The sequence below is a fragment of the Mobula birostris genome, chromosome 10 (genome assembly GCF_030028105.1).
Source record: "Mobula birostris isolate sMobBir1 chromosome 10, sMobBir1.hap1, whole genome shotgun sequence".
In the NCBI taxonomy this organism is placed as follows: domain Eukaryota; kingdom Metazoa; phylum Chordata; class Chondrichthyes; order Myliobatiformes; family Myliobatidae; genus Mobula; species Mobula birostris.
This window is the reverse complement of record NC_092379.1, coordinates 50,329,821-50,343,218: the sequence shown is the minus strand read 5'-3', so window position 1 is coordinate 50,343,218 and position 13,398 is coordinate 50,329,821. Positions and strand designations below refer to the sequence as shown.

General features: G+C 52.7%; 2 protein-coding genes across 2 annotated transcripts in view; one reads left to right on the top strand and one right to left on the bottom strand.

The window, feature by feature from the left end:
* The window catches only part of LOC140203675 (serine/threonine-protein phosphatase 4 regulatory subunit 1-like), a 55,643-nt gene extending 54,138 nt beyond the window's left edge, over positions 1 to 1,505 (bottom strand). Inside the window, exon 1 of the mRNA XM_072269723.1 lies at positions 1,491 to 1,505. Within this exon, the coding sequence (XP_072125824.1) occupies positions 1,491 to 1,505 (15 nt within the window). The remainder of the gene's footprint in view (positions 1 to 1,490) is intronic.
* Positions 1,506 to 1,625: 120 nt separating this feature from the next.
* The window catches only part of LOC140203674 (uncharacterized), an 87,193-nt gene continuing 75,420 nt past the window's right edge, over positions 1,626 to 13,398 (top strand). The window contains exon 1 of the mRNA XM_072269722.1: positions 1,626 to 1,813. Coding sequence (XP_072125823.1) covers positions 1,626 to 1,813 — 188 coding nt within the window. The remainder of the gene's footprint in view (positions 1,814 to 13,398) is intronic.

Here is a 13,398-nt window from a genome sequence, read left to right as displayed (position 1 = left end):
TGTACAGTTTTGTGTGAGGGAGGGGATTGGGGTGGATTGGGGTTTGATGTTCAATCTCACGTTTCCGTGTGGATGATCTGTTAAATTTTGTGTGAGGGAGGGGATTGGGGGGTTTTGGGATTTGATGGTCAATCCTACGTTTTCCTGTGGATGATCTGTTCGTTTTTGTGTGAGGAAGGGGATTTGGGGGTGTTTGGGGTTTGATGTTCAATCTGACGTTTCCTTGTGGACGATCTGTTCGTTTTTGTGTGAGAGAGGGGATTGTGGGGGGTTTGGGATTTGCTGTTCAATCTGACGTTTCTCTGTGTACAATCTGTTAGTTTTTGTGTCAGGGAGGGGATTGGGGTGGTTTGGGATTTGATGTTCAATCTGACATTTCCATGTGTACGATCTGTTAGTTTTTGTGTCAGGAAGGGGATTGGGGGGTGTTTGGGATTTGATGTTCAATCTGACATTTCCATGTGTACGATCTGTTAGTTTTTGTGTCAGGAAGGGGATTGGGGGGTGTTTGGGGTTTGATGGTCAATCTGACGTTTCCCTGTGGATGATCTGTACGGTTTTGTGTGAGGGAGGGGATTGGGGTTTGATGTTCAATCTCACGTTTCCGTGTGGATGATCTGTTAGTTTTTGTGTGAGGGAGGGGATTGGGGGGTGTTTGGGTTTGATGTTCAATCTCACGTTTCCGTGTGGATAATCTGTTAAATTTTGTGTGAGGGAGGGGATTGGGGGGGGAGGGTTTGGGGATTTGATGGTCAATCTGACGTTTTCCTGTGGATGATCTGTTCGTTTTTGTGTGAGGGAGGGGTTTTGTTGTTCGATGGTCAATCTGAAGTTTCCCTGTGGATGATCTATTCGCTTTTGTGTGAGGGAGGGGATTGGGGTGGATTGGGATTTTATATTCAATCTGACGTTTCTGTGCGGACAATTCTATCTCCTGTGATCAGAATTCCTATCTCCTTTACCACAGCATTGGAGAGGGATAGTCACAGACAAGTTAGGAAAACGTTTAATTGGAGTAAGGGGGAATATGAGGCTATCAGGCAGGAAATTGGAAGCAGAAATTGGGAACAGAGATTCTCAGGGAAATGTACGGTGAAGTGTGGCAAATGTTGAGGGGATATTTGCGTGGAGTTCTGCTTAGAGACGTTCCAATGAGACAGGGAAAGGACGGTCGGTAACAGGAACCGTGGCGTAGAAAGGCTGTTGTAAATCTAGTCAAGAAGAAAAGCTTACGGAAGGTTTAAGAAACTAATGATGGAGATCTGGAAGATTATAAAGCCAGCAGGAAGGAGTTTGAGAATGAAATTAGGAGAGCCGGAAGGGGCCATGAGAACTTCGGAGCACCCCGAGGTGTCACGGCGCCTTGCCGTTGGCGGCGTTACCGTGGTCCCCGTTTGAGGTTGCGAGGAGAGCGAGTCCCACCTGACGCGGAATTATTGGGAGCCCTTTCGGTTCCCGAGCCAGGCGCTCGGCCTGTGGCGGAGTCTAACTGGCCGGCCAACCATGCCTGGTGTCGGTGACTGGCCTCGGCCCCATTCGGACCAAAACCGCAGCCGAATCTGTTGCTTTGCCTCGGGTCTGACGGGGAGATTTCTCTCTCTCTCTCGCTCTGATCTTCCGGCAAAATGAGACGCTCCCTGAACGAGCTGTCCCGAGGCTCCTCAAAGGAGGCTCTTCCAGAAGGGAGCTCGGGGGCTGCGACTGCCAGCCACGGGGAAGATGACTGCGAGACCCTGCAAGACGCTTCCCAACCCGACACCGTAATTCTCTGCCGAGCCCGTAAAGCCCGGGCCGAGATGATGTGGCGGAAGAGGTAACGACCAAATAAATGGCAGGCAATCCGGTATTGTGTGGGTGGGGTGCGTCCGTCCGTCGCCGGTAGTGTTGTGGGCGGGAGGGAGGGTGTTTGTGGGTCGGTCCGCTCACCATCCAAGTCGAGTTCTTACATTTAGCCTCAGAATAGACGGTCGACCCTTGGGAGTAGAGATGAAGGAAAACATTTCCACCATGGACTAGATGGGCCGAAGGGCTCGCTTATGTACTGCAGTGCTGCCTGCGGAGGGCCCTGCTCGGCCAGAGGGCGCCGAGTCTGTGGAATGCGTTGTCACAAGGTGGCGGACGAGGCCAAGACATTGGGTGTGGCCAAAGCGGGGTTGGTGCCGCCTTGTTGAGTCAGAGCTTCAGAGGTTATGGGGAGAAAGCTGGAGACTGGCGTTGAGAGGGAAAATAAAGGATCAGGGATTAAATATTACGTTTTCCTGTACTAGGAACTTGCTGTGGTGTGTTTGTCAGGACTCAACAGTTGAAAAGCATTCAAAAATGATAAAGAATTGACTTTATTTCTTACATCTTTCACATACATGAGGAAAAAAAATCCTTTACGTCATGTCTCCATCTAAATGTGCCATGTGCAAATTATACTAACTTCCTGTGCTCCTTTCTAATGGTTGAGGGGTAATAAATGTTCCTGATCCTCGTGGGGTGGGCTCTGAGGCCCCTGTACCTCCTTCCTGATGGTTGAGGAGTAACAACTGTTCCTGAACCTGGTGGTGTGGCTTATGAAGCTCCTTCACATCCGTCCTGATGACTGAGGGGTAACAACTGTTTCTGAACCTGGTGGTGTGGGACATAAGGCTCCTGTACATCAGTCCTGATGGTTGAGGGGTAATAAATGTTCCTGAACCTTGTGGTGTGGGTCCTGAGGCTCCAGTGCCTTTTTCCTGATGGTTGAGGGGTAATAACTATTCCTGAACCTAGTGGTGTGGGTCCTGAGGCTCCTGTTACCTCCTTCCTGATTGTTGAGGGGTAATAAATGTTCCTGAACCTGCTGGTGTGGGTCCTGAGGCTCCTGTACCACCTCCACTTATCGTTGAGGAGTAATAACTGCTCCTGAACCTGGTGGTGTTGGTCCTGAGTCTCCTGTACCTCCGTGCTGATGCTTGAGGGGTAATAACTGTTACTGAACCTGGTGATGTAGGTTCTGACATTCCTGTACCTCCTTCCTGATGGTTGAGGGTAATAACTGTTTATGAACCTGGTGTTGTGGGACCTGAAGGTACTGTACCTCCTTTCTGTTGGTTGAGGTGTAATAGCTGCTCCTGAACCTGGTGGGGTGGGTCCTGAGACTCCTGTACCTCCTTCCTGATGGTTGAGGGGTAATAACTGTTTCTGAACCTGGTGGTATGGGTTCTAACGTTCATGTAAATCCTTCCTTCTGTTTGAGAGGGTAATAAGTATTCCTGAACCTTGTGGTGTGGGACCTGAGTCTCCAGTGCCTTTTTCCTGATGGTTGAGGAGTAATAACTGTTCCTGAACCTGGTGGTATGGGTCCTGAGGCTCCTGTACCCTCTTCCTGATGGTTGGCGGGTAATAACTGTTCCTGAACCTGGTGGTGTGGGTCCTGAGGCTCCTGTACCTCCTTCCTCATAGTTGAAAGGTAATAACTGTTCCTGAACCTGGTGGTGTGGGACCTGAGGCTCCTGCACCTCCTTCACTTATCGTGGAGGAGTAACAACTGCTCCTGAACCTGGTGATGTGGGTCCTGCCATTCCTGTACCTCCTTCCTGGTGGTTGAGGGGTAATAACTGTTCCTGAACATGTGGTGTGGGACCTGGGGCTCCTGTACCTCCGTACTGATGGTTAAGGGATAATAGCTGTTTCTGAACCTTGGTTGTGTGGAACCTGAGGCTCTGTACCTCCTTGCTGATGGTTGAGGGTGTAGTAACTGCTCCTGAACCTGGTGCTGTAGGTCCTGATGCTCCTGTACCTTCACCCTGACGGTTGAGGGGTAATACCAGTTGCTGAACATGGTGGTGTGGGACCTGGGGCTCCAGTACCTCCTTCCTGATGGTTGAGGGGTAATAACCGTTCCTGAACCGGGTAGTGCAAGTCTTGAAGCTCCTGTGCCTCCTTCCTGATGGTTGAGAGGGTAATAATTATACCTGAACATGGTGGTGTGGTTCCTGAGGCTCCAGTGCCTTCATTCTGAAGGTTGAGGGGTAATAACTGTCTCTGAACCTGGTGGTGTGGGACCTGAGGCTCTTGTCGCTCCCTCCTGATGGTTGAGGGGTAATAACTGTTTCTGAACCTTGGTCTTGTGGTACCTGAGGGTCTTGTACCTCCATACTGATGGTTGAGGGCTAATAACTGTCTCTGAACCTGGTGGTGTGGGACCTGAGGCTCCTGTCGCTCCCTCCTGATGGCTGAGGGGGTAATAACTGTTCCTAAACTGGTGGTGTTGGATCTGAGGCTCCTGTACTTCCTTCCCTTACTGTTGAGGAGTAGTAACTGTTCCTGAAGCTGGTGTTGTTGTTCCTGAGTCTCCTGTACCTCCGTGCTGATGGTTGAGGGGGTAGTAACTATTCCTAAACCTGGCGGTGTGGGACCTAAGGCTCCTGTACGTCCATCCTGATGGTTGAGGGGTAATAACTCTTCCTGAGCATGGTTGTGTGGGACCTGAGGCACCTGTACCTCCTTATTGATGGTTGAGGGCTAATAACTGTCTTTGAACCTGGTGGTGAGGGACCTGAGGCTCCTGTACCTCCGTACTGTTGGTTAAGGGGTAATAACTGTTCCTGAACCTGATGATGTAGGTCCTGACTTTCCTGTACCTCCTTCCTGATGGTTGAGGGGTAATAACTGTTTATGAACCTGGTGGTGTGGGTTCTAACGTTCCTGTAAATCCTTCCTTCTGTTTGAGGGGTAATAACTATTCCTGAACCAGGTAGTCTGGGACCTCAGGCTACAGTGCCTTCTTCCTGATGGCTGGGGGGTAATAACTGTTCCTGAACCTGGTGGTATAGGTCCTGAGGCTCCTGTACCTTCTTCCTGATGGTTGGGGGGTAATAACTGTTCCTGAACCTGGTGGTGCAGGTCCTGAGGCTCCTGTACCTCCTTCCTCATAGTTGAAAGGTAATAACTGTTCCTGAACCTGGTGGTGTTGTACCTGAGGCTCCTGTACCTCCTGCACTTATCGTTGAGGAGTAATTACTGTATCTGAACCTGGTGGTGTGGGTCCTGAGGCTCCTGTACGTCCATCCTGATGGTTGAGGGGTAATAACTCTTCCTGAGCATGGTTGTGTGGGACCTGAGGCACCTGTACCTCCTTATTGATGGTTGAGGGCTAATAACTGTCTCTGAACCTGGTGGTGAGGGACCTGAGGCTCCTGTACCTCCGTACTGATGCTTGAGGGGTAATAACTGTTTCTGAACCTGGTGATGTAGGTCCTGACATTCCTGTACCTCCTTCCTGATGGTTCAGGGGTAATAAATATCCCTCCCTCACTCTCCCCCTACCTCCCTCACTCTCCCCATCCCTCCCTCACTCTCACATTCCCTCCCTCCCTCACACTCCCACTCCCTCCCTCACTACCTCTCCCTCCCTCCCTCCCTCACTCTTCCCTCTCCCTCCCTCCCTCACTCTTCCCTCTCCCTCCCTCACTCTTCCCTCTCCTTCCCTCCCTCCCTCTCTCCCTCCCTCACTCTCCCCGTCCCCCTCCCTCACTCTCCCTCTCTCCCCCTCCATCACTCCCTCCCTCACGCTCCTCCTCTAACTCCCTCACTCTCCTCCTCTCCCTCCCTCACTCTACCTCCCCTCTCACTCTCCCCTCTGCCACATTCCCTCACTCTCCCCCTCCCCCTCCCTCCCTCACTCTCCCTCTCCATCCCACACTCTCCCCTCTCCCTCCTTCAGTCTCCCTCCCTCTCACACTCTCCCCCTCCCTCCATCACTCTCCCCTCTCCCTCCCTCCATCACTCTCCCCTCTCCCTCCCTCCATCACTCTCCCCTCTCCCTCCCTCCATCACTCTCCCCTCTCTCCCTCACTCTCCCCTCCCTCCCTCACTGTCCCCTTCCCTCCCTCAGTCTCCCCTCTCCCTCCCTCACTCTCCCTCTCCCTCACTCTCCCCCTCTGCCACACTCTCTCACTCTCCCTCCCTCCCTCACTCTCCCCCTCACCCTCCTCCTCCCCCAACCTCACTCTCCCCATTCCTTCCTTCACCCTCCCTCACTCTCCCCTCTCCCTCCCTCACTCTCCCCCTCTCCTTCCCTCACTCTCCCATCACCCTCTCTTGCTCACTCTCCCCCCTCATTCTCCCTCACTCTCTCACTCTCCCCTCTCCTTTCCTCACTCTCCCACCTTCCCACCCTCACTCTCCCTCCCTCCCTCTGCCCCTCCCCCTCTCCCTCACTCTCCCCTATTCCTTCCTTCACTCTCCCCCTCCCTCCCTCATTCTCCCTCCCTTCTTGACTCTCTCTCCCTGACTCTCCCTCTCCCTCCCTCACTCTCCCCTCTCCCTCCCTCCCTCCCTCCCTCCCTCCCTCACTCACTCTCTCCCTCCCTCAGTCACTCTCCCCATCACTCTCTCCCTCCCTCACTCACTCTCCCCCTCCCTGACTGTCCTCCTCTGCCTCCCTCACTCTCCTCCTCAACCTTCTTCCCTCACTCTCCCCCTCTCCCTCCCTCACTATCCCTCCCTCCCTCACTACCTCACTCCCTCACTCCCCTCTCCCCCTACCCTCTCTCCTCTCCCTCACTCTCCCTCTCTCCTTCACTCTCCCTGCCTCTCTCACCCTAACCCTCCCTTCCTCACTCTCCCTGTCCCTCCCTCACTCTCCCTCTCTCCATCCCTCCCTCACACTCCCTCTCTCCATCCCTCCCTCACTCTCCCTCCTCCTCCCTCCACACTCTCCCCTCTCCTTCCATCCCTCACTCTCCTCCTCTCCCTCCCCACTCTGCTCCTCTCTCTCTACTCTCCCTCGCTCTCTCACTTTCTTCCTCTCCCACCATCATTCTAACTCCCTCACTCTCCTCCTCTCCCTCCCTCACTCTCCTAACCCTCTGTCACTCTCCCCTCCTTCCCTCATTCCCTCCCTCACTGTCTCCCCTCTCCCTCCCTCATTTTCTCTGCCTCCCTCACTCCCTCACTCCCCCGCTCCCCCTCCCCCTCTCCCTCCATCCCTCTCCCTCACTCTCCCCCTCTCCACTATCCCCTGCCTCCCTCACCCTAACCCTCCCTTCCTCACTCTCCCTGTCCCTCCCTCACTCTCCCTCTCTCCATCCCTCCCTCACTCTCCCTCCCTCACTCTCCCCTCGCTCCCTCACTCTCTCCTCTCCCTCCCTCACTCCTTCACTCCCCCACTCCCCCTCCCCCTCTCCCTCCATCCCTCTCCCTCACTCTCCCCCTCTCCTTCACTCTCCCCTGCCTCCCTCACCCAACCCTCCCTTCCTCACTCTCCCTGTCCGTCCCTCACTCTCCCCTCTCCCTCCCTCACCTCTCCCCTCTCCCTCCCTCACTCCCCCCTCCCTCCTTCACTCTCCCCTCTCCATCCCTCACCCCTCTCCCTCCCTCCCTCCCCCCCACTCTCCCCTCTCCCTCACTCTCCCCCTCTCCCCCAGTCTCCCCTTTCCATCCCTCCCTCAATCTGCCTCCCTCTTCTCACCCCCTCACTCACTCACTCTACCCCTCCCCCCTCACTCTCCCCTCTCCCTCCCTCACTCTCCCCTCTCCCTCCCTCCCTCCCTCCCTCCCTCCCTCACTCACTCTCTCCCTCTCTCCCTCTCTCCCTCCCTCACTCTCTCCCTCACTCTCTCCCTCACTCTCTCCCTCACTCTCTCCCTCACTCTCTCCCTCTCTCCCTCACTCTCTCCCTCCCACTGTCACTCTCCCCCTCTCCTGCACCCTCCTCCTCTCCCTCCCTCACTTTGCACCTGCCTCCCTCACTCTACTCCCTCCCTCAATCTTACCCTCCTTCCCTCAATCTCTCCCTCCTTCCCTCAATCTCCCACTCCATCCCTCACTCTCCCTCCCTCCCTTACACCCCCCACTCCTTCCCTCACTTTCCTTCCCTCCCTCACTCTCCCCCTCTCCCTCCCTCCTTCACTCTCCCCTCTCCCTCCCCCCTCACTCTCCCCTCTCTTCTCAATCTCAGACTCCGTCACTCACTCTCCTCCTCTCCCTCCCTCAATCTCCCTCTCCCTCCCTCCCTCACTCTCCCCCTGTCCCTCCCTCTCCTCCTTTCCCTCCCTCACTCTCCCTTTCTCCCTCAGTCTCTTCCTCTCCCTCCTTCACTCTCTCCCTCACACTCCCCTCTCCCTCACTCCCCCCTCCCCACTCTCCCCCTCTACCTCCCTCCCTCCCAAACTCTCCCTTCTCCTTCCCTCACTCTCCCCTCTCCTCCCTCACTCTACCCCATCCGTACCACACTCTCCTTGCTCCCTCACTCTCCCCCTCTCCCTCCATCCCTCACTCTCCCCCTCTCCTTCCCTCCCTCCCATCTCCCCAATCCCCTCTCTGAGACCACAGACCATCACACGTCCCCTGACCATCCCCCACCCCCTCTCTGAGACCACCGACCATCACACATCCCCTGACCGTGTCCCACCCCTTCTCTGAGACCACGGACCGTCACACCGTCCCCTGACCATCCCCCACCCCCCTCTCTGAGACCACCGACCATCACACTTCCCCTGACCGTGTCCCACCCCTTCTCTGAGACCACGGACCGTCACATGTCCCCTGACCGTGTCCACCCCCTCTCTGAGACCACGGACCGTCACACGTCCCCTGACCGTGTCCCACCCCCTCTCTGAGACCACGGACCGTCACACGTCCCCTGACTGTGTCCCACCCCCTCTCTGAGACCACGGACCGTCCACACGTCCCCTGACCGTGTCCCACCCCCTCTCTGAGACCACGGACCATCACACGTCCCCTGACCATCCCCCACCCCCTCTCTGAGACCACGACCATCACACGTCCCCTGACCATGTCCCACCCTCTCTCTGAGACCACGGACCATCACACGTCCCCTGACAGTGTCCCGTCCCTCTCCACCCCACCCCTCTCTGAGACCACGGACCATCACACATCCCCTGACGGTGTCCCACCCCCTCTCATAGACCACGGACCATCACACGTCCCCTGACCGTGTCCCACCCCCTCTCTGAGACCACGAACCATCACCACGTCCCCTGACAGTGTCCCGTCTCCCCCACCCCCTCTCGAGACCACGGACCATCACATGTCCCCTGACCGTGTCCCAGCCCCTCTGAGACCACGGACCATCACACGTCCCCTGACCGTGTCCCACCTCCTATCTGAGACCACAGACCATCACATGTCCCCTGACCGTGTCCCACCCCTCTTTGAGACCACGGACCATCACACGTCCCCTGACCGTGTCCCACCCCTCTTGAGACCACGGACCATTACACGTCCCCTGAGTGTGTCCCGTCTCCCCCACCCCGTCTCTGAGACCACGGACCATCACACGTCCCCTGACTGTGTCCCACCCCCTCTCAGAGACCACAGACCATCACACGTTCCCTGACCGTGTCCCACCCCTCTCTGATACCACGGAGCATCACACGTCCCCTGACCGTGTCCCACCCCTCTTTGAGACCACGGACCATCACACGTCCCCTGACCGTGTCCCACCCCTCTTTGAGACCACGGACCATTACACGTCCCCTGAGTGTGGTCCCGTCTCCCCCACCCCGTCTCTGAGACCACGGACCATCACACGTCCTCTGACTGTGTCCCACCCCCCCTCTCAGAGACCACGGACCATCACACGTCCCCTGAGTGTGTCCCACCCCCTCTCTGAGTCCACAGACCATTATGACCAGGATGGATTAGAGGACTCGTCTAGGGAGGCTACTTGGGTGAAATTGAGGAATGGGAAGATGTAGTAACGCTTGTAGTGGTGTATTATAGGCCACCTAATGGGGAGCAAGAATTGGGAGGAGCACATTTGTAAGGAGATAGCAGGTACTTGTAGTAAGCACAGGGTGTGATTGTGGGAGATTTAATTTTCCACACATAGACTGGGAACCCATTCTGTAAAGGGCTGGATGGTTTGGAGTTTGTAAAATGTGTGCAAGTAGTTTTTTGCAGCAATACATAGAGGTACCAACTAGAGACGGGGCAGTGTTGGATCTCCTGTTAGGGAATGAGATAGGTCAGGTGATAGAGGTATGTATTGGAGAGCACTTCAGGTCCAGTGATCACAATGCCATTAGTTTCAATATAATTGACACAACAATTGTAGGCCATATCTCGGGTAATGGTGAGTTTGAGTACAGAGAGGAAATAAGAACCTGGTGGCATGGTGCAAAGACAATAACCTATCCTTCAACGTCAGCAAGACGAAGGAATTGGTTGTTGACTTCAGAAGGAGTAGCGGACCGCACGACCCAATTTACATCGGTTGTGCGCAAGTGAACAGGTCAAAAGCTTTAAGTTCCTTGGGGTCAATATCACAAATGGCCTGACTTAGTCCCAACAAAGCAGAGTTCACTGCCAAGAATGCCCACCAGCGCCTTTACTTCCTGAGAAAACTAAAGAAATTTGACCTGTCCCCTAAAACCCTCACTAATTTTTATAAATGCACTGCAGAAAGCATTCCTCTAGGGTGAATCACAATCTGGTATGGAAGTTGTCCTGTCCAAGTCTGAAAGAAGCTGCAGAAGATTGTGAACACGGTGCAGCACATCACACAAACCAATCTTCCGTCCGTGGACTCACTTTACACCGCACGCTGTCGGAGCAGTGCTGCCAGGATAATCAAGGACACGACCCACCCAGCCAACAGACTTTTCGTCCCTCTTCCCTCCGGGAGAAGGTTCAGGAGCTTGAAGACTCGTACGGCCAGATTTGGGAACAGCTTCTTTCCAACTGTGATAAGACTGCTGAACGGATCCTGACCCGGATCTGGGCCGTACTCTCGAAATATCCGGACCTGCCTCTCGGTTTTTTTGCACTACCTTACTTCCCATTTTTCTAATTTTCTATTTATGATTTATAATTTAAATTTTTAATATTTACTAATGTTAACTATTTTTAATATTTATAATACTTAATATCTGTAATCCAGGGAGTGTGAAGCGCAGAATCAAATATCGCTGTGATGACTGTACGTTCTAGTACCAATTGTCTGGCGACAATAATGTAGAAAGTATGAAGTGTAAAGTAATTATGGAGAAGGATAGGACTGGACCCAGGGTTGAGATTTGTGATTGGAGAAAGGCTATCTTTGAGGAGATGAAAAAGGATTTAGAAGGAGTGGATTCGGACAATTTGTTTTATGGGAAGGATGTAATACAGAAATGGAGGTCATTTAAAGGTGGAATTTTGAGGGTACAGAATCTTTATGTTATGGGAACAGCGATGAAGAGTCCTTCTACACAGACAGAGATGGGGAACTGTCAATGCTGCTCTCAGCGCCAGCGGTGTAACAGGCAGTGAGTAAATAGGTTTTGTTCAGAGACCCTTCACTATTCGTCCGCCATTTTGTGTGTGTCCTTCAAGGTTTCCAGCAACTGCAGAATCCCCGTGTTTCTGATTTCACTAGTTGAGGAACTTCTGTCAAAGTCAAAGTCCAAAGTGAATTTATTATCTAAGTACCTATCTGTCGCCATGTCTCGTACTACCTTGAGGTTCATTTTCTTGCAGGCATTTACAGGAAAATAAAGAAATACCACTGAGTTTATGAAAAGCTGTAAATAGCACAGACTGACAAACAACCGATGTGCAAAAGAGGGCATACTGCGCAAATATAAAAAGTAAAGAAGTAATACTGAGAACATGAGTTGTAGAGTCCTTGAAAGTGAGTGTGTGGGTTGTGGAATCAGTTCGGTGTTGAGGCAGGTGAAGTTATCCACACTGGTTCAGCAGCCTGATGTTTATAATGTGATTGAACCTGGCAGGGTGGGACCTCAGGCTCCTGTGCCTCCTGCCCGATACTTTGGTCAAAACATTTGGAGTACTTTCAGCACCTGTTGCTTTTAGTTCTTCTGAACTCCTACCCGACATAAAGGCTGCACTGTGGGTGGGGTGTCAGCAGTCTGCTCGTCGAGGAGTGGGGATGGCATGGGAGACTAGAAGTGCAGCAACAGCACCAGAACGATCCCTTCAAAGTGTCATCGTTCAATGGTAGAATTGATTGTACTTCAGGAGGCTGTGGGTTTCAACGCTCATCAAGCAAAGGAAATTATGGGTATTATGGCAGATATGGTCAGACATCAAATACGTGCAGAAATTAAGGAGGCTGGATATTTTGCCGTCATGGTGGGTGAAAGTAAAGACTTGAGTAAAAAGGAGCAAATATCAGTGGTGGTGCGGTGTTTGAATAACGAAACAGTGCTTGAAGAATTCTTGCACTTCACTCCAGCTGAAGGGTTGGACGCAGAGTCGCTTCTTAAAGGCATCGAACAGACACTGGCCCGGCCGGTGTGTTATTGATGAGAACGCGTGTCTGGGTCAGTGTCGGTCCTCATGCGAACCGAGTTTCTCTCGCCTCAGACGCGTCAAAAACTCCTTCAGGAACAGCAGCGGCGATGCTCGGAACAGCAACTTGGCTCTGTTGGCCATAAACAGCCGGAGGACCAGGCACTTGACATCCAGAAAATCATTGATCACAACAACAGGCGGATTCTGCTTCTCTGAAAACATTCATGGTGAGTGCAGTTGATTTTTTAAAAATTTGGGCCAAGACTAATGCTGATTATTGTTATTATTTTGTGGTGGATACCCCATAGTCCTTATGTTTCCTGCAGATCCTAAAATATTACGTTTACTGCTATTAAGCCTACTGGTTTTGTTTAGACTTCCAAGCGGTGATTCTGTTGAGTTTTGTTTAAATTCAATAGCCGAATTAATTGAGGTATTGCATGGTCAGAGTACGCCTGGTAAAGCCTTGCATCTGTTGTTTGCCTTATTTGACTTTAATAACGGTGTATCTTTTGGCATTGCTGTCTATGTAATGCGAATAGCAGTGGGTTGGTGTGGTGAACACGCATTTGACACTGATTGCGGGATCGGTGCGTGATTCATGTTGTCCGCTGTTGCTCGGATGCTCTGTTTGTTTGTTTTGTTTATGCTCCGTGTAGCCCCGCTTGTCTCCGATGCCGTTGACACTGTAACAGTTCACTTCTATATTAGATCTATCAATTGCTGTTGCTTGTGGATCAACGGAGGCATTTGTAGTCGGCACATAATGCTTGAAACTGACTTTTTAACGCCACGCGTCTGGCCTTGCGAATACCTGTTACCGTACAGTGCATCCCTCAGCACCATCACTGAATCATTTTGCCCCTCCGTAGCACCAGCAAGAAAAAATCCCCGGTGCCGCCACTGGTCATTTGATCCCAAACAATTGGTTTATTGATCATTACAGAATGTCCCTCTGGTGTTTCCCACTCCCTCCCCTCTCCCCCAATCATGATTCCCCTCTCCCGGTCCCCCCTTCCCACTCTCAGTCCACAGGAGACACCCGTATCAGAATCAGGTTTATCATCACTCCCATATGTCATGAAATTTGTTTTTTTTTGTGGCAGCAGTACAGTGTAATACATAAAATGACGACAGTACACTTCAGACGTCTTGGACACTAATATA